This window comes from Platalea leucorodia, assembly GCF_965183815.1.
Source record: "Platalea leucorodia genome assembly, chromosome: 15".
Lineage (NCBI taxonomy): Eukaryota > Metazoa > Chordata > Aves > Pelecaniformes > Threskiornithidae > Platalea > Platalea leucorodia.
This window is the reverse complement of record NC_138837.1, coordinates 5,126,971-5,147,597: the sequence shown is the minus strand read 5'-3', so window position 1 is coordinate 5,147,597 and position 20,627 is coordinate 5,126,971. Positions and strand designations below refer to the sequence as shown.

Here is a 20,627-nt window from a genome sequence, read left to right as displayed (position 1 = left end):
AAAAAGCCACCTTATCAATGAGCTTGCATTACCGCCAGGGCATTTTTGTAACCGACAACAAAAACCGCCTCTCCTCAGGACAAGTGAAGCCATCATATAAGCAAGATACCTTTTTGGGCTCGGCAAAGCAGAAGGATGGGCTAGTGAACTCCTCCGACCCAACGGCATCCAACGGCTGAGCCAGCCCTTCAAGGGCAATGTGCAAACCGTTCACTCCTGGGGCTGGGACCCGGTGGGGCAAGGGGCAGGAAACCTCCAAATCTTACCAAAACGTACGCTACCACGTTTGCTACCGCTAAGTCTTAGAAAGCCTATAGACATGTCGACAAAACCAGTCTGTCACTTACAACCAACTCTCTATTTTCTATTCCATGCAGATTCAAGCTTTGACAAAACCACTGAAGTTCACCTTTACTTCCAGAGTTAGGACTGACCAACCGAAAGGACACGGAGAATAACTTAGGCAGAAATGTATTTAGACCCTAGGTGTTATGGAAGAAGCGGAAATGGGAGGAAAAGTACTGTCAGGTGCAAGTTAGCATATTGCCAGCCGCTTTGACAGAGTCCTGTTCCGATTCAGGTTGAGAAGGGATTTGAACTGCAAGTGCAAGTGTACTTGGACTTGATTTATATGCGAGACGATTCTTGAACAGCAGCTGCCACCCACAGAATGTTTAAGAAAAGAGGCCACGTGTGATGCAGGGTAACTGCGAAGCCTGATACGTCTAAGTGCACCTGGACCCAGACATATCTAACATTTAAAACAAGCACACTGCCTTCCGAACAGCGGGCTCTGTTCTGTCACGAAGGAGATTGAGTCTGACCACTGACAAGCCCTGATCCCACAATCCTCCTTCACAGAAGGCTCATCATTGACTTAAAACATGATTAACGCAGAGAGGCTTCACGACAGAATTCCGATTCTCGGTTTGAGCAGGCTTCCTCTTCAGCCTTGTCTTCTAAGGAAACGGGGTGAGGGCGAAGGGGAGCTACCTAGAGCCAAATTGACATTGCTGAGCTGAAAAATGTGCTGCAGTCTGAGCAGAACAGCACTCAAAGGAAACCATATTCTCTAAGTCAAGCCTGAAAATGTATTCCCAGGAACAATGAAGCCAATTTCTTGGACTCAAAGCACAGTGGTCTTGCTCAGTCCGGGAACAAAGACCAGAACTATGAAGGAGGGTCAGGCAGCAGAAGTACTTCCCTGATTAGAGAAACAAATGCTCTTCTGCAAATCTTCATAAGCTTGCAATTCTACATACATGTTCTGCATGCTCTCCCTACTTGAGTAAAGCTTCCTTTTCCCTCTTCTCCCACCCCAGTTGCTTTCCCATATGAACCAGTCTGAGGTCAGTACCAGTCTGTCAGGCAAACACTTAAAATACCAAAAAGATCAGAAGCTAGTGTTTTAACAAGTCTTCAGCATATACGGTCTCTTCTGCATTACAAGCTCCAGTTCCTTATCAAGTGTCTGTTCAAATGTGACTTTCCAGGAAATGTTAAGGACAATATAAACATTGATCATGAATTAGGGTGAATGAATTGTTTTGCAGAGGTACACTGTTCTTTAAACATTTAGGTATTCAGTCAGAGTCCAACTTAATGAAGACTGGGCTCTGAGGGATGTGGGACAGTGGACAGGCAAAATAGAGACCTTTAGATGAATGCACTAGAAATTCTAGTGCTGCGTCTTTCCAGGATGAAAGCAACCGAAGTCACCTGGACAGGCAGCACAATTAACTGCTCTAAATTGGAAGCTTGCAAGGAAATACAAAGCATTCGTAGTAGACTCACAAATGTTAATTTGGCCTCATATTGCACTCAAGTTCATAAACGCAGCCACTCACTGGGGACAGGGAGAAAGGGAAAAAATACTTGCAAATGCTAACAGTTGTCCCTTCAAATTAGTACACGCTGCTAAGGACTGAATTTGAGAAAGAAGCAGGAGTTAGGCTGGGCATTTCAATTCCAGACCCAAAAATCCACTTTGCATTCGTTCAGCAGCCTTCTTCCGTTTCTGGACATCGATCCTATTCCGCTGCATGAGCTAGCTGCTCAGACCAAAGAAACATAAAAGCTTTTAGTTAAACTTGCATTCACACCTCCTGTTCTATGCCAAGAATATGAAAATAACACTGATTGACTATCTTCCTTTTTAACTGTGGTCATGATGAGTTTCATTGTAGTCCATGATATGAAGCTGTCCAACACTGCTTTCCTGGATCTTAGGCGAGAGGCTAAGGTTATCGGGGCTTGGAGGGGCCTTTGTCTCCATGCTTGGATCTTTACATAGTTCGGTCTTTAGAGCATCGGAAAGCCTGTTGATGGTTACACCCTCCTCATCACACTGGCTCTCACTCTTGTTGCGAAATAATTCTCGTGCCTTCATTCCAAGGAAGCTCTTGGAGCTGGGGAGTGAACCTACAGTCAGTGGGACAGTAGTCGAGGGCTCCAGCAACACGGATGTCTCCCAGCGACTGCTGAATCTCTGGTTCTGGGGTTTTTCTGGGGTGGAGAGCTCACTGCTGCTGCCACCCTTACTGCTACTACTACCTCGAGTGCTGGGAGGTTTGGTCTCTCCATTTCTACCAATTGTTTCTTCACTGTATCCCGCCACAGTATCTTCATTACCGCAATCCAGCCTGTTTGGGAAAGAGAGAGGATACAGTGTCAAGGAAATGGCAGCAACCGTTTGCAATGGAAAGGGAAATGCTGGGGAAGGCAGGTTGCTGTGATTACTTTCCATTTCTGCTACTGCATGTGTACTTCAACAGTTTGCCTTTCACCGATTTGTAGCAAAGCAGAAGTGACAGAGCGTAACCAGAAAAGTAAGTGTCACACACTCGGCTTTGCAACATCCAGTGTTTTAAGTCCAGAGCTGACAATAATCCCAAAGCAGAACGGATCCTGATCCGTTAAGGTAAAGGAAGAGATCTGTACATCTTCCTTGGATTGCAGAACTGTCTTTTACCTAACCCAAGCACAGGTGATGGCCACAAATCTGCTGGCAGCGCAAGAAATTATTCTGATGCTGTAGCAGAATTTGGTGTAGAAAAAAAAGGTATGATCTGAAGGAAAGCACAGCACTACCTAGACTCTTTAGGTAGACATATGTAAACCAAGTACTTAAAAACAGCGTAACAATTTGTAGATTAAAGAGACCGGTCTCTGAGACAAACCAGAGGTTTCTCTCAAACTTTGAGTAACGGTTCAGCTATCTGCAAAGGACTTCATGAGCACTTCCAGTTTTGTCAATGACTCTCAGTAACCTGGGCACAGTCCTGAAATAGATTCAGTCTGTAAAAGGGGGAGTAACAGAAACATTTTGAGATGATGCATCCAAGTGCTAGGGATTCCACATGGATATCAGCTTCCAAGGAGCTGGTCGTAAGTCCAGCGTAGTTTACATCGTCACCCTTACCTTTCTTCTGCTGCTTCAGCTGCTTCTGTTTTATCATCTTCAGGTCTTTTCAGTAGGCTGCTCTTCTCCAGCCGGCCAAACAGATCCAAGATCTCCAGCTCAAATGCCTGTGTGATTCTTTTCTGGGCCTTGTACCTACTTTCTACTGCTTGCAGCTGACCTCTGAACAGAAAAAGAAACCAAAAGCCATCAGGTCCAGTGTCTCCAGATTCTGCCTCAACTAAGATAGTGCATCTGCCAATGCACAGCTAAAACTTTACAGGGGAAACCTCTACCTTGCTTGGATTTTGACATCTTCCAGGTATTTCTTTTGCTCCAGGAAGAGGTGGTCCTTTTTAGCAAGCTGAGATTCCAGTTCAGCTATCCGTTTCTGGGAAGCATCAAGCCTTTGGCTTTGCTGTTGAACACACAATTTTGCTTTCTCCAGTTCTTTCCGAAAAGCAGCGTGCAACATTTCAACCTCCTCGAAGGAAAGAACACAATGTTAAAGTATAATTTGATCATGTGTTATTTTTATCAATATTTAGACATGTTTCTGATGCTATAAATAGGCACATTTTTAAGCAAGATGGAATAAAAGAAGCATTTCTAAAAACAGATATAGAAAACTGGGTACTCTGAGGATGTACGCTATTAAGTTACTGTGAAAATAACTATACATCACTGGAATTTATTAGCACATTAACGTTCCCTATGAAAAGCTCTTTTCAGCAAAGCAAACTTGCCGCTTCTGCACCAGATTAGAATAGACAAACTCCATTTCAAAACCATTTTTGCAACATGACCTTCATTAAATACCAGTAAAAGACTTTTTTTAATTTTTTTTGCTTATTATTCACCTTCTTTAATTACTTGCTCTCACGCAGAAACAGTTATATTGTTGTGTAATTTACTTGCTTCTAATTAAAAAAAGGTTTCTTTGAAGTCAGGAAGTAAAACCATATGAGCCACAGAAGTTTTAGTACAGTTAATACTGACTCTTAATAGGAAAATGAGTGAGTGAGAAGAGTAAGACTGCTTGCTTTAAAACAGCACCTCACAAAACCCCGTAAAATCCTGGTTAAGATCTTTCTACAAATTCTAGCACTACTACCCTACGTTATAGACTTTCACAAACAAAGAGCCCAGTGTTACTTTACCAGCAATAGTCTGCTGCCAATTACATTAAGAGCACAGCAAAGTCTTGGCCTTTGGCAAGAAAACTAAGAATTTACATCAAGTGGCTAAAACTGACTTTGGGTGTACTCTAACATCCCCTTCTTGGCTTTCAGGCACAGGGCACTGAAGATATTCCATAAACCTACAATGCACAAAAGTATCTGACCAGAAGATTAAATATGAAATCCAATCCCTGAAAATCAATTTCAAAACAACGCATCTGTTAAGTTCTGAAGCGTTTCCTTCATGCCGAACACAAGGCTGAGAACAGCTTGATGATGACCTCAGGTGAAGTCCTCCCCAAAAGGCCTCCCCTCTGCAGCTCTGCAATCATACCTTCGTAGTGTCTGTGTGCTTGTGCTGCAGCTGCTCCAGGTACAACTCATTGACCTCCCCAAGAACCAGAAGTTGCCTGTTCAAGAACTCCATCTGCTGTTGCACTGATTCGCTGTTGGAAAGCTTTAAGAGAAATTGAACAGAAGCAAACAGTGGAATGAACAGTTCAGCAGGAGAGTCACAGCTGACAGGCACCGTGTTCACAGAGTATTTTTATAAAGAAGAGAGACAAAGACAAGAATCCAATGCATCATAGGTAATAAGTGTTAAATAAATCAGTTTGCATAGCTGGTGACAGTCCATTCAGAACCTCACCATATAGACACTGCTTCCCTTAACCGTGTTTCCACTTAAGACGAGAAGTCCATTCAACTTCTGATACAAACAATATCTCTAAGATGCCAAGATTTAGCAGAGCTTTAATACAAGTTCGTATTGCTCAATCTGCAAATTCCTATTGTGGAAAAAGCAGCCAAAACGAGAAGTTTCAGAAGCCTTTGAACTGAGTTTGAAGTTTCTTTACCAAAATACATTTCTCTGTGTTGGTTTTGTGCAATTAATATCAGATTCTATGGAACTAAGCATCGGCATCTTTCAGAACAAGAAAGAAAAAGCACCTGATAAAAATTATCAGGAGAAAAAAAAGAAACAGAAAGACACAAAGGGACCCTGAGGACAGTGACTTTTCTTACCTTTTGAGAAACTTGGCTAAGAAGCAATTCAGTGTGACACACCTTGTTGTTAGCCTTCTTTAATTCTAACCTCAGATCTGCAATCATATTCCGGCAGTCTTCCAGCTTGGTCTGTTCAAATAAAATAAAAAAAACCCCATCACTCAGGGTTCTGAAACTTTAACAAGGTCTAGCAATGGCAAATGGCTTGAGGGCCGTGACCCCCAGCACTGTAAATCAAGTTATACTGAGTACCTGTGAAAGTCCCAAAACCAGCTAAGAAACTGCATTTTCCTATTTCCAAACTGAAGACAGGACAAAACAGAACTATAAAAGGACGATGACTGAGTCAGGCATTTCCAATTATGCACTGTCTTATTCTGAATTAGGACAATATCTCTAATAGACATATATAACTTTCTCTCAGATATTTCATGCCATGTTATTAGGAAGGTTATTTTTAAAACCAGTAAGTAGATAACATAAAATTTTGTTCAGTGTCACGCTTCATACCTGCAATTCCTGGCTCTGGTTGTAGAATTCCTCCCGGTCGTGTTGCAGCTGTCTGATCTGGCTGTGAAGCTGAGCCACTATATTTTCATGTTCCTCCTGAAACTGGTGGTACCTTGCCTGTTCTTTCTGCAGACTCAGTTTCAAGGCCTGGATTTCTTTTTCCTGTAGTTTCAGCTGATCCTTCTGTTAAGAACCCCATATGAAGCATCAGACAAGACACCTGCTTTATCAGTTAGAACATCTGTCCTAAGCTGCTAGCTAAGTAAAGCACTAGTCTCAATTAACAGCATGCAAGCGTAACACTTTTCCATACACACAACATTTTATAGAGAGCATGTTCTTAAGGCTTTAGAGGGGTTTTTGGCTGAAAAAGAGATTAAATGGTGCTAGAGTGGACAGGCTGAAAACTCCAAGTCACATCCAAAGGCACAGTGAACAATAGCAGGTTATTCCACTGCACCTCACGCTTTTGACAGGGACTTTGGCTTCACAGCTGAAGCTACAGTTCATTTTCCAAAACCTGTTTGGAAAGCTATTTTTGGCTTTTCTACTGAATGATCAAAAGGTGAAAGTGTAGCTGGAAGTAGCTATAATATGGAGGTACAGAATGAAACATGCCTAAATCTGTAATGAGACATCCTTCAGTGCACTTAGAACTTCAAATTTTATCATAGTAAATACCTCTGGAAAACAACATTTGAGTTTTCAAAGTTTTGGCTATTGCTCCTCAATTGAGGAGCAGAAGGAGAATACTTCTTCAAATAATGCAATAAGGTATTTAGCCAGGCATTAAGTAACCACTCCACTAACTGTGAAGCCTTTAGTATTATGCAAAGGTAAGCGCTGGCAGGGGTCAAGCACACAGGCATCCACTGATTCAGTTGCCTTCAGTCAAATAGAAACTACTGGTTTTAATATTCGTGGTGCATGTAACTCATCCTCAAGTCATTCCACAAACACTGACTTTAATAAGGCGAGAAACGAGGCTTACTTTTTTAATTGAGTGGTACTGAAAGATAGTGGCCAAACCGATTAATACTTGTTCTAGCATCAGCGTGTTTAAATGACTGCTAGAGTTGTACCCCTGCTCACCATGGCAGCATTATGTTCCTCCAGTGCTGTTGCTTTAATCACTTTTCGCAAGAGTCGACGGTTCCGAAGGGCATGTTGCTGTCTTTTGAAGCGTTCATACAATAACTGGTTGTGCAGCAAAAGCAATTGGTTACGCAGGGTGTGAATCTCATCTGAAGGGGGAGAACCTGGATTGCAGTTAGAAGACACAATAGGTTACTGAACTATACTGTCCCTGTTCCACATACGGGAAATATTTTCTAAAATAAGCAAATCAGATTTCTTTGACAACTTAAAAATCTGTCTGTTCCATTTGATCTCCAACACAAAGTTAAAATTTTAAACATTTTTCCCAGAGCAACATGTATATGCTTCAAATGGATTGCTCCTTCTATTAAGAAAAAAAGCCAAGCCATCACCACAGAAGCCTAAGAGCACAAAACTATGACACACATGTGAAACAGCAAGAGAAATAATCAGTTTTAGATTCAAGTAGTATTTCAAAGGTGGAAGGATCTGTTAGATGATCAGCATCACTCTGAAGACTAGCAGATCTTAAATGGTCAAAAGTAGAAGAAATGTTTAGAATTGTGGGGAAGGCAGTTTTCACTTTTCGAACACGAAAAAAACCAGCTCATCTCACTGGAACACAGACATCTATCTGCTAAGCGGATAAACCATGACTTAAAAAAAAAAAAAAAAAAAAGAAGGTGCCCTCCATTAACTAATGCAGCAGAAAAAGTATGCAGGTCTTTGTTTAAGCAAGTCTAATAACAGAGGAACAGATTGCCAAAACACGAGAAACTTCCTCACCTCCAAAGTGAGTCCAGTCAGCAGATTTGCTTGGCAGAGACAATCTGAAAAATGAAAATGCATCATTAAATAATAAGGTTAAATATGCAAACACTCTGCAAGTCACTTTAAAATGGAATGCCCACCTCAAAAGAGCTTACAGCCTAATGAAAGCACAATTGTGGTCAGTCGGTATGAAGAGAGTAAGGAGGAACCGTGCAAGCAGCAGGTTGCAAGGGCAGGTGATGGAGGGCATAATTTCTTGGAACTTGGAGAAAAATTCTCTCAAGCACAGAAAAGAGCATAAGGACAAAGCGGAATACAGGGTAATAAGACGAAAAGAAGGAATATGGCAGATACACCTAAACCTTGAGTCTGGTTCTCCAGTTCTTAGCTTCATGTGTGTTAGAAAGAAGAAAGTGTCAGTCTCCCCTTGGCCTCTACATTTGCTTTTGACTATCTCGTGTGGGACTTCAATCTGATAAAGTAAACAAATCTCACTAACAGCGGCACCAAACCCTCCCTTGCAGCACAGCCAACAGCCCTGCTTCTTCGTCCCAAGCTTTGTCAGTGAAGGCAGGAGGAGTCCTACCGTCACAGCCCCTTTTGTAACACCCAAGCAAACTAGTTACCACTGCAAATATAAAAATCCTCCACCCAGAACCCCTAGCTCTGTTAACAGTAATGTTTCACAAAACATGGTTGCATTGTAGATTTCCAGACACACTTGCTTTTCAGGCACAGCTGTTAAAATAAAGCCAGCACAAAAAGGAGTAACAAGAAAGTTTGCCAAGTAAGATCTTCAGTCACCTACTTGTTCAGCTCCTTAGTGTGTGCATCTGCTCCTTGCTGTATCAGTCTGTCCAGTACTTCCACGGGAGAAGTAGAGGACGTGCAGTCATCGTCCTGGGTTCCCTTGGCTTTCTTTAGCAGCTCCTCAGTCTTCTTGCCAACAAAGAGGTAGGCAGTCTTTGGTAATGCAACCTCAAAAAGGTGCTCATATAGGGGAGGCTGCCCACTCCCAAACACCACTCTTCTTTGTGCTGGTACTTTGCAAGGGCTGGGAGTGAGAATACTCGTCTCCCCAGAGGTTTCTTCCCTGTTACCAGCAGGGCTTTCACCAGAGCCTCCACAAGGCTTGTCTATGGGAGTAAATGTTTGTTTGGGTGTTTCCCGCGCACTCTCAGGCCCAGGCTTGTCCAGAGAAGACGTTAAAGGCTCAGAGCTCTGACTGTGTCCCTGAACGCTAGAGACTACTGAATGGGTCTTCTTTTGAGAGCCTGACAGACTTTCATTTGTGCGGTAAAACGGAGAGTCAAATCCTCCTCTAGGCACCATGTGTTCAGCATCGGTTGTGATCTCGGAGATCTCTTTAGATATTGCATCTGAGAAGGATGGGAGGGGGAAGCATAATTACACATCTTGTATTTCGACATTACAAACATTTCCTTAGCTAAGATATATCTAAGGATGACAGAAATTACCTTCCTCTCTGTCCTTTTCAGCACTATCTTCAAAAGACAAACCACCTAAAAACTCTGGAAGATCACTTAAGGTTACTGAACTTTTACTACCGGGTGTGTCTGAAGAAAAGAAAAGAAAAAAAAGAGAAGTTAATTGTACAGGTGCTGTACAAAAAAAAAAAAAGAAAAAAAAAAGAAAGAGAAAAACCTGTGGAAAAGTGTTTGGCAATTGGAATATGTGTCAATAAAAAACAGGATTTGTTTACAAAAGATTATTGTAATGGGGAGAGGAAAATGGAGTTTACCCAATGATTTATCGCTGTTTATGACATTTTGCTGTCGGTACAGTAAAGGCCTCCCAGGATCTGGTTTGTCCTCCTGAAAAAAAACAAACCAAAAACCAAAATAGATTCTTTGCATCACGCATCTGTTGGAAACCAACCTCTTGGACAGTTTCATAGAAAGGAAATTCCTGCAAATAGATGGCTTCAAAAGCAAACCAATATAAGATGTCTTAAAACTGTGCAACTGGAAGTGGCAATAGTTGTCTGAACTTAGAAGAAAATGAGCTTTTGCAATAAAATGCAACATTTTTTCTAAGTCAGTTACTGATTTTCCTTCTTAGTTACGGTCACTGCATGTATGATGACAAGTCCATCAGATTTGTTTGGCAGAAGAGTTTTCTTATACCTTTTTAGGAGGCGTGGCAGCAGCTGAAGGGAGTGAAACGTGCACAAAGTCATCTGAAGCGCAGGGTGGAGGAGGAGACGTGGCTGGCGTTCCCAAAGGTGTTCCTTTCCCCCCTGCTGAAAAGGAGGAACAAAAGTTTTCTCAGCAAACCTCCCACTACCTCATTTCAGCTGAATACTGTATGTGAAGAATTATATGTTTAAACACTATCTCAACCATTTACTTCTTAAATCTCCTTCAACTATTTGCCAAGATAAAAGTGCACAGTTTCCAAAAGGCCTGTTTCAGACTTTGGCACTTAATTCACTGTAACTTATTTCCTACCTCAGTGTTTGCGTTAGTATTGCTCCAGATGACCAGGTACTCAGTTCACAGAAGTAATGACTTAAGCCTATCAAATGGCATGGTGTGGCATTCCCATTTAAGAAGCTGACAGGAAAATCTGCAGCCAGAATTTCTATTATAATAAACCTTGAAGGCCTAATTCCAAAATGCAGCACGTACCAGATGTGCCAAAAGCTTTGCTGTAAGGTTGTGATGCAGACTGGGATGACTCTGATGGGACAATTCCAGGGGAGGTTGGTGGAGTGGTCATACCACAAACTGCAGAAGGACTCCAGATGGTAACCTATGTAAAAGCAATACACAATAAACACAAATCAGTGAAGCTCGGAAACGGAACATGTGAAGCATCTGTATCCAGATTCTGACACGAGAAATCAGATGGGTATTAAATCTGAAACGTACACTAAGTCCTGAAGAATTCACAGTACTTCTTGGAAACATGAATTTTTTAGATTGTCACAAGAAACTACAAACAAAGTGCAAACAATTACAAGCATGCTGTGCTTTATCTTCTGCTTTACCTGCTGTGGCTCAGTTGACAGCCGTATTGACTGTGGGCTCAGAATCTGAGGTAGCTGCCCTGGCATTTGTGATAGTGTTAGCCGAGGAGTGGAATATGGGGTAGAAGTCCCTGAAAGTTAAAAAAAAAAAAAAAGAAAAAAAATTAAAAGTATCCTACACATTCAATACAAATCAATGATTTTTCTGGCTAGTATTTAAAGGCTTTTAACCAAAACATTTCAAATCCATTCAACACACAGAGTCATAGCTAGCAAACAAGAGACTTTTCTTCCAGCCCAAGAAAATATCTATTGAATGTATTACATCCTACAGCTTTATTTTTTTGGTTGGTTTGTTGTTTTGGAACAGGGGGGACAGGGGAGGAAGAGGCAGTGGAAAGGCAACTTTGCCAACATTCTGTATGTCTGCATGACCACAGCATATATCTAGATATTTCTTTTTTTTTTTTTTTTAAGTGACAATTTATTTTCTGGTGCCTAAGAATCGGACTTTAAGCGGGATAAATTAGTAAGATGTCTTTTGCTATAGGGCCAGTTTTCCTCCAGGAAATGGGTGCTCTTTAGCTGTCAGGCAGGTCTTACCATAGCTGCTCTGTGTGTCAGTGTAATAGCTGGCACTGGGGTCAGTTTGATGATGTTTTAAGCTTGTGCAGAGTTTCCGAGACACAGAGTAATAGCCATCTTCATATGAGGCTTCTGCAGGGTCCAGGGAGATTTTGGCACATTCTATCACAACATCATGAGTTTCTAGTCTTTTCCACCTGCAGACAGTTTTTGGATCCAAAAGAGTAAGTTAGTCAATTATTGTTACAAACAAGAGTTCCTGGAGATATGAGGAATTGGCTTGTAGGATGGCTCATTTGTTCCAGACAGCTTTGCATGCTCCCAGCCAAAACTGGAACAAGGCACCATACAGAAATTGCAACCAGATGACTTGTAAGAGGGGGTCTCAGAGAGGAGACAAACAGCTTTGACACAGAGATCCATAAAGGTCTGCCATGGAGCACTCTGGAAAGGAGGAACAGCATACGAAGACTTGGTTGATCCTGAGCTTCAGCAGCTGTAGAAATCAGCTCAACTAGACTCAGATGTTGGTAGTCAAAATTTATACATGCCAGCAGTGAGGGAATCTTATATTATTTAAGCAAACACTATCTGCAATGCCAGTTTCAGGTCTCTGTTTTTCCTCCCAAGCTTTGGGACTGTTTATTATTATTACTACCTCCTTCATTCTGAAAACTTTTTCTCACTAAATTAAGCAGCCAGATTAGATCTGCCCAATATTTCAGGGCATGGAAGTTCACTGTAAAGAAGAGAAAGCACAGCAGGCTGTCTCTTAAAGGCCAAGTTGCTTTTGAATGTTAAGATATTATGTGCAAGATACCAAACCAGAAGGCTTCAACTGGTGGTTTTGTGCCAATTGTACTCCTTAGTGGTGCCACCCTCCCCCCTGTCTGGGAGAAGCCTGCAAAATTGAGCATTGTGATATTCAATAGGTTCCCATTTAGCAGTGTTTTCCTAGTGGCTCTGAAAAGCAGGGCAAGAGCACTACTGTGCAGCAACAAGAGTCAATTTCTCCTCTTCAGTGGCTGGGCCTGTGGAGACAAGAGAAAAGCAGCAAGTGGTGCTGCTGCAGGCAAATGAGCCTATTTCTAAAGAAAACTAATACAGCTGATAATGTTAAGACATACCTGTTAAAAGAATTGATCTGTTAACTGAACCAATATCTAGGTACCAAAACAAGACACACTGAAGCCATTTTAAACACTTAAATCCCACCAAGTACTTCAACAAACCAAAAAAAATATGACCCAAACTTTAAGCCAATGAAGCAAGTCAGTAGTAGTTTCTCTTTATTCATTATAAGCAAATTCTTTTAGAACTTTGAGGATGTTTGATCATTAAGTCATAAAATTAAGACAAAGTCAACTGTTAAGTAGAAGACAGAGTCTATCCCAGACACAAAATGAATTTAGAACCCCAACATTGTTGTTAATAGCCTTTCACAACAATTTTTGCTTATTCATCCAGCTGTAAGCTTGGATGAAGAAAGCCTTCATGTTTACCTGGCGTACCTATGAATACAGGTGGCAAAACACCACTGGCACACACTGTTGCTGACAGAAAAGGTTTTGCTGTAAGCCTTCTGAAATAACCCAGCTAAAAGCTGCTCATTTATAGCCTTTCCTAATAGCAGAGTGAACATATATACCTTCGTGGGTCCAGTTCATGGTCCTTAGATCCAGTCACTAATTCTGGATGAATTCGCACATGTTCCATCATTGGCTGGATGAGCAAGAGCAAGAAGAAGCATGTATTATCGGTACAGCATCTTTTGATTGCACTAAACTACACAAAGCTGGTGAGCAACCTATGATCCCAACAGTTCAGAACGTTACATTTAGCAGATAAAGCTAACACGCATCATCACAGCTTCAAGAGACGATCTTGCTCCCAACTGAGATTTCAGTCCTCCAATAGCCTGTTTTTATTCTGTATTGTTGAGCGGCCCTCAGTTAAATCAATATAGTGTATTCAATTGGCAAATACCTGCCTTTATACAGCTATGAATTCCTTGTCTCAGATAATATAGAGACAAGCAGCATTTTACCTTGACTACCTCTTCAAAGGTCTCCAAGTTTTCCTTCATACTGTAGTGAGAACGCAGAAAGGAGACAAAATTGCAAGGATACATTCCATAAAGACGATGAAAGAGAGCATAGACGCTGGCATGAAGATGGACAAGATAAATCTCTGCCACGTGACCTGAAAAAAGTAGTTAGAATCTTTTTCATTACATTGGAGAAAAGAACAAAACTTCTAAAAATGCAAGCAAAGTCCTTTTAAATTTGAAATGTTAACTGGAACAAGTCTTCCGAGATATGAACGTTCCCTAGCGAAACTGTGAAGTCTTCTAAAAGAATAGGCAACACTTACTCATCAGCTCACAGCAAAAGCAAAAATTAAGACATGGACCATTAATTCCAACCAGTATCCTGTCATTCTCAAAGCACAGCATTTTTTATTCAAGTTAAAACCCGAAACCCCTCTAGATAGTGAGCCAGAGTTTTCAAGACTGACTGAATGACTAAAAAAGAAAACTAAGGTTTCCTTCACTTCAAAGGTAAAAACTAAAAGCTTGTATCCACAAAAAGCAATCGTGACAGACTTGAGTCTTACTAGCCATCTTAAAGTTCCAATCCTGCTTGCAATGCAAAATGGCCCTCTAAATCACATCTCTATGTGCTTAACGTGGCATTTGTTCATACAGCCAGGAGACACATACACAGATAACGCTAGTGTTAGATATCAGACACCTTACAACAAATTCAGCAAAACCAATTCATCAGAACCAATGCTATAACTGAGAAGACTAGTTTTACCAACACTTTCGTGACTATTGATAGCTGCACATTAAAAGAAACTCTTACGTGTTGCTTCTTCCCCCTCCCCATCCATACCTGGGAATCTCAAATTACCAAATGCCTGCCTCAAATGTTAGCATTTTCCCTTCTCTATCCATTATAATCAATCTCTGCTTTTCACTGTCATCAGGGTAGCATTTCGGTCCAGTGAAACTTCATGTAGTAGCAGCACCACATGGAAGAATCGAAGAGACTTCTGAATTTTGAGCAAAGAAGCACTCCCCGATGCTAACTATCAAAGAACAGAATAGCTTGTGGGCTTACTACATTATTTTCTGCGTTTAAATAATCTCAGACCATTAAGAGTCTCACAGAAGAATGTGCTCACCAACTGCATAAGAGTCACAAGGATACTACTAAACCATAACTGCATGCAACAAAGTTGAAATCTCACCTGGATTCTGCAAGCACCAGGCTGAGAGACGCCCAAAGATACCAAAGAAATCATGAAGGTACTGTTTGCCAGACTGAGGAATCATTGGCAACATGGTTATTAGCACTAGGACACCTGTGGTGAGTACTACTACATCTGTGTCAGTCTGCAAGAAGGGAAAAAACCTGCATTAGTCAGTTAAAAGAGATGAACTTAAATTTTTCCAAGGATGAAGTGAACACTGAATCATCATCATGGAAAAAGTTCTCTACTTTGAAGCAGTCCCTCTGAAACCTACCATAACTTAATCTTAACCAAGATTATTTCATCCAGAACAACTCTAAGAAAAAAGATTTGGGATTCTTGCTCCTATTCTCCTGCTGCTTTTCTGTATAAAAACTTGACTTAGTTAAAAAGAAAACATCACCACAGTTCCACAGTTGAGCAGGAAAAAAAAAAAATCACTGGTATGTGAAGCATCTTATGTACTGCCTTCCTTCTTCTGCAGAGCTAAGCACACACAGCATTCAGAGCCTAAGAAACCACAAATCTGATCAGGGTATTCAAGGATGTTGGCCAGTTACCAACAGAAGGGTCAAAAACTTTTCTATTAAACCTGGTTGATGACTCTGGCTGCTAAATATTTCATAAAGCAGTAATTCAAACAATAATTAGGACCCTATGGCTGACACCGAGAGAAAGGGATGTGACAGTAAAAATTTTTAGCTAGATGAAACAGTGATAGAGAATCAGATTTTAGGACAGGACACAGAAAAGGTTCAAACTCTTTCCCTGTGGGGTCCCTACTTGCCTCCCCAGCACATTTTCCTTGGTAGTTCCTCTGCTTTGTCAGGATAGGGGTGTAAACAGCACGGGTAAGCCTGTGGCCAGACGCCACTGAGCTGGTCTTGGTATCTCCCAAGAGCCGCTTGGGCTGATCAGACATATCCAGTGCTATCAGTTTTTCTTCCTCTGTGTCACCTACGGCCTCTATTCTCCCTCAGTCAGACATCACCTTTCACAGCACATTTCCTGTCCATCCCTATCCCTCTGTACACATCCCTAGCGCTTCCACAGCTCTGTTCTACTCCCACCAGCTTTCTGAGGCTCTTCACTCCTCTCATAATCAGATAAGACGCACACTGAAAAGGATAACAGAACTCTTGTCAGGAACGTCAGGAGTTCCAGTAACAGCACTTGTAACTTCTTCTTTGACAGTTACAGATTCGTTGTGTTTTTGTTTTGAAGAGCACTGGCACTTGACTACAGTGTGCATTTTAATGACTTAAATGACTAATATGAATTCTTCACTATCATATTAAATGATATTAGTGATAACGCAGTCTAGGTCTCAAAACACTTTCCATTCTTTATTCACTGTTACAATACCGTACAGTATAATAACTGATAAATTTGCAGATGGGACGAACAACCAAAGCATGGGAAAATAGCTACCTCCTTGTAATCCAGCATGTCTGTAGCTAAGAAGGGACAGTCTGCTAATTCCAAGGTAATTTCACCATGGAATAGTCTATTGCCTGGCCCATCTACACTGCAAGTAGAGTATAGTACCTTACATGCACAAATTTCAGAATGCACTAATGGGAAGTTATTGCATTTCTCATTAAGTTCACATTCAAGATATCCATCAACTTCACCAATGGTCCTCTGTCTTTAACTTATGTTTAGAAAAGTTTTAGTAAACTTTCCTAACTCAAAGTTATGCAGGGACAGTGGCTTTTAGAAACAAGATTCTCAGTAATAACAGGATCAGCACAGAGTATTTAGTTGATATAATTCCACTGTGGCTCAGTATTTTAATCAACATCTTATCTCTTCTCACAGCTTAACTAAATGACATCAAAACAGAAAACACGTCTTGCATTACAAGTATGTATGTTTACATCAGGGGTGCAAGTGTTTTATGGACAACACTAACAGTTCTTACCTTGAGACATTTAAGTAATGAAAGTAGGAGAGGTGCTTGAGAAAGCTTATGTTTCCAAGATGGTTGTCGTCTTATCACGTGTCCCAGCAGAGAGAGAGTGGGTAAACGGGTAGCAGCTTTGCCCATATATTCATTAATTTTGTCCAGTAGATGCTGATAGAGGATTTTGCCAAGAGTGGTAGAAAAAGGAAAGGTATTTATATTTAACTGGTACATATTCTTTTTCACCAATCTCTATTCAGCAGTTTGCCAATGCCAATTATGGAAACTATGGGCATTTTACAAATATGCAGGATCCAAGCAAATAAAACCCAGCAATAAATTGAAGTCTGCTGGTAGTGAAATGCAAACTATTCAGTCCAGAAGCAGTCACTGCACTTCAAAACATTTATCATAAATAAATAATTTAAAAATTCTGGTCAGCAGAAGTAAAACAATTTGCAGTGCCATTCTCTCAATCTATTTAAAAATCCTTACTTGCTCTCAAAATACCCAGTTTGTTTTAGGCTAACACATCCAGCATTGAACAAGCAGCAGCAGCATTGCAGAGACATTAGTCCTCAGAAAACTTTCATCTATAGAGGCTCTTTGCTTAATTGAGTCAGTTTAAGCAACCCAAGAAACAGAGACCTTTGAAGTTTTTTTAGAACTTAACTACTCTTACTACAGAGATACTACATTGCTACAACAAGGTAATTCTATACCAAATGGAAAAACAGAGTTCTAGCAGATGCTATTTAAAGGCTGCTTCAATACCAGGCTAAAATCTGCCATACTTAATAACAAGACTTTTTTTTTTTTTTTTTTTTACCTTGTCATGAGGCTCTTGCAGTGTGGACAGTATATGCAGTGCCTGCTGAGAATTGGTTTCCAAGTAATAGTCCACCAGGTTGTTCACAAGCATAGGTCCACGGTCTACCAGTTTGTTTACAGCAAGAAAAAAAAAAAGCCCACACATTCTCAATACAGTAAAAATGAAGCATTTGTTACAGGGACATTGCACAACTTTTTAACAACTATTACACAATTTATAACACAAACCAGTACTTAGTGTTTACCAGACCTTTAGGAAAATGAGACCTCTCAACTACATTTTCTAGTTCCTAACCATTCAAGCAACTGCATTTGGCTCAGGGAAACTAACTTTTTTTTTTTTTTTTTTAATAACGAACAATTATTGTCTAACCTTAAAAACCCAGAGGTAGCTGAACTGCAGGAGTATTTTACCCAATACAGGTAAAGAGTTCAGGAGTAACTTTACATTCTCTCCCTTCAGCAGATAAAGGAGAGCAAGTTCAGCGACAAGGACACTGACAGTGCTCTCATGCTCGGAAAAGGCTCTGTCAACATAAGGGATGCCTTAACAGCAGCAATCATTTTTTCAAGAAAGTCTGGGTCTGTTGTTTTGTTTGGGGTGGATTTCTTTTGTTGTTTATTTTTTGAATAAAGAAAATCCCACTAGTTCCCATAATGCGGATGACACCTAATTCTTTCTAGATACACTTGACAAAAAAAGTTTCATCAGCTCACAACTTGAGGTTACGCCCCAGGAAAAGCTCGTCATTTTGTAATAGCATTTTAACAATTATATAACAGACCTTCCAAGAGGCATGCCATTAAGCAAAATGGACTGAAGAGAAGCCTCAATCCTTAAAGCCATTTCAAACCCAAATATCAAGAGTTTCTTTCAAGCTGCATTTGCAAAGACTGTGTTTGATAGAAAAAAAACCCCATTATTCTACCTTTATTGGTGTAAAAGCAAAACCTCTCCTCCAATTACATATAAGGATACATACCACAAATGAGATTATCTTTGAATGCAGCTGTTATATCTTCCAGGACACCCAGAATTGGAGAATCCAGCATCGAGAGGAGCTCACCAACATTTCCTTGCTGTGCCATGATGCACGTACTAACATGAATGTGGAAGTTAAAATTTCAGGAAGTTCCTCATTGGTGCCTCTCTACCAGACTAGGAGAGAAGAGAAAGCAGATGAATGAGCTTTCCTTTTTCCCTTCCCACCTTAAATCTCTCATCACTTCCCTATTTCTTTTCTGCAGTATTGCCCATTTAACAGTTTTACACTGAAAGGATTGCTAGAGTTTACACACCTGCAATAAAAGCTGTAAGAGAAAAGTTCACAAAGAAGCCAAGGAGTCACGAGCAGGGTTTTCTTCATCTTTTTTAAATAGACATTAAACTGTTTTGTGGAAGACCTCGGCTAGCATACATAGCCTGTCAGAGCATTCTGTTACCATATTTTTTTAATTTGGTCTCCAGGTCAGTCAACTAAGACTGAAGTTTTGAATAAAATGCAAATAGCTCCCTGGAATCACTCCATTCTTGCTTTCTTACAGCGATTCCTCCTCAACCAACCTTTCAAGTCCTTTGCATAGTGGTCTACACTCTGGAGAAAATATGCATCTCAAGATCCTTCTCCACTCCTGTGGCTGGATTAGAAATTCACTGCCCTTGGCTTTGCATTATTGCATACTAATAAATTTGTGCTTTAATACTTGCAACGGGGCCAACTTGCAGCTGTTAGGAAACTCAGTTAGGGTTACTACAGCTGCTGTTCCTCAGCCACCCTGTGCATACTAAATCACAAGCGTAGCAGCACAACATACCTTGTTTTCACATGTATAATTTGTACATTACATATTAAGAACTCTGCAGTGCAAAAAAACTGTATAGATTATTAAATGCAACAACGTGCAGAAACACGACTGGTCAGCTTCACAGTACTAAGCAGGAGTAAATCTAAGCCATTTCAGGCTTTTAAGATGGCTTCCTCCCATGTACCAGCAAGGGAGGGATTCAGGTATCACATCTATCTATCTGTCACAAAATGAATCAAGTTTTTCTTCATCCATAAGAATCCTACGCTGAACCTTTCCCAGCGGCAGAAAGAATCTAGCTTCGCATCGCATCTAATTTTATTAGCAAGGGTTTCTTCTTTCTTCCTACTTCCAGCTAACGTACATTTTTCACTTTCTCCATGGAAGGCAAGACCCGTTTTACACACAAGATTTTTTTTACTGCAGTTGTGTATACAGCACCTGTTCTGTGGAAGAGTTGAGCTTCTGTCTGCAATGCTGTCAGCCACACACCTTTCATGATCACTAATAAAGAAAAAGCATGAAGAGGTTAACAAAAGGCACAAGTTATTTCTTCCTTATCAAACCTTGTGCATTCACAACAGCGTTAAGTTCCTTCCTAAGCATACCAGAGCTATGTACCTCCTGCGTGAGGAAAGTCAGCCCTTAGCTTGAAAAACACCAAAAGGTGTTGCACAGTTGCCCTTTCCAGAATTGTCCACGGGTTAAGCTGTGCAATTGCCTCCAACTAGACGGCTCTCACAAGATTGTAGCTTTGTACTGTGAACCTTCAAAAGCTACCAGAGTTTTATTTATGGTAGGTAAAATATTACATACAAAGAAGTCCTCTCTTATCCTACTAAATTCTGAACATAGAATAATTACTGTAATTGTTTAAGTCTTTAGAGTCTAGTCAAAACATTGTTAGACATTAGTGAAGGACCATGTATCAGTGCTCTATTTTAAATGATAATTCTGTAATTACTTATATACATATTACTTTCTTGAAAACGTATGTTTAACAATGTTACCAGGCAGCAGGAGTTAACCTGTCTACCAGTAAACTTTGTCATTTGCAACATATCAGCCTGTACTTGCAGAACTGCCCAAGGTCACTTTTATTAGGGCCACAAGACATCAGCTTACTTAATCTGGCACCGATTGCAAATTCAAAGGTGATAACATGGCACCACACTCACAACAGGCATTTCATTAGCAACAAACTTTCTTGAAGTATTCCAGTAATCACAGTTCCAGAACACAAAAAACACCCCACCCTCAATTTTCAATCATCATAAAATT

The 20,627-nt window shown here is 40.6% G+C and overlaps 1 protein-coding gene across 8 annotated transcripts in view; it reads right to left on the bottom strand.

The window, feature by feature from the left end:
* TSC1 (TSC complex subunit 1) overlaps positions 1–20,627 on the bottom strand; it is a 34,776-nt gene continuing 14,149 nt past the window's right edge. For 5 of the 8 annotated variants that reach the window (XM_082327615.1, XM_082327616.1, XM_082327617.1 and 2 more), the window contains 22 exons: positions 19,788–19,850; positions 18,524–18,699; positions 17,539–17,642; positions 16,728–16,880; positions 14,801–14,945; positions 13,593–13,747; positions 13,194–13,267; positions 11,564–11,742; positions 10,982–11,091; positions 10,620–10,743; positions 10,116–10,231; positions 9,731–9,803; positions 9,447–9,545; positions 8,777–9,347; positions 7,984–8,027; positions 7,192–7,358; positions 6,100–6,282; positions 5,608–5,718; positions 4,916–5,038; positions 3,697–3,884; positions 3,422–3,583; positions 1–2,642 (listed from right to left, as the gene is read on the bottom strand). In XM_082327615.1, the coding sequence (XP_082183741.1) occupies positions 2,156–2,642; positions 3,422–3,583; positions 3,697–3,884; positions 4,916–5,038; positions 5,608–5,718; positions 6,100–6,282; positions 7,192–7,358; positions 7,984–8,027; positions 8,777–9,347; positions 9,447–9,545; positions 9,731–9,803; positions 10,116–10,231; positions 10,620–10,743; positions 10,982–11,091; positions 11,564–11,742; positions 13,194–13,267; positions 13,593–13,747; positions 14,801–14,945; positions 16,728–16,880; positions 17,539–17,642; positions 18,524–18,629 (3,474 nt within the window). In that variant the 5' untranslated portion in view covers positions 18,630–18,699; positions 19,788–19,850 and the 3' untranslated portion in view covers positions 1–2,155. Of the gene's footprint in view, positions 2,643–3,421; positions 3,584–3,696; positions 3,885–4,915; positions 5,039–5,607; positions 5,719–6,099; positions 6,283–7,191; positions 7,359–7,983; positions 8,028–8,776; positions 9,348–9,446; positions 9,546–9,730; positions 9,804–10,115; positions 10,232–10,619; positions 10,744–10,981; positions 11,092–11,563; positions 11,743–13,193; positions 13,268–13,592; positions 13,748–14,800; positions 14,946–16,727; positions 16,881–17,538; positions 17,643–18,523; positions 18,700–19,787; positions 19,851–20,627 lie in introns of those variants that run through there. The other 3 variants (XM_082327621.1, XM_082327620.1, XM_082327622.1) reach the window with 3 other exon arrangements.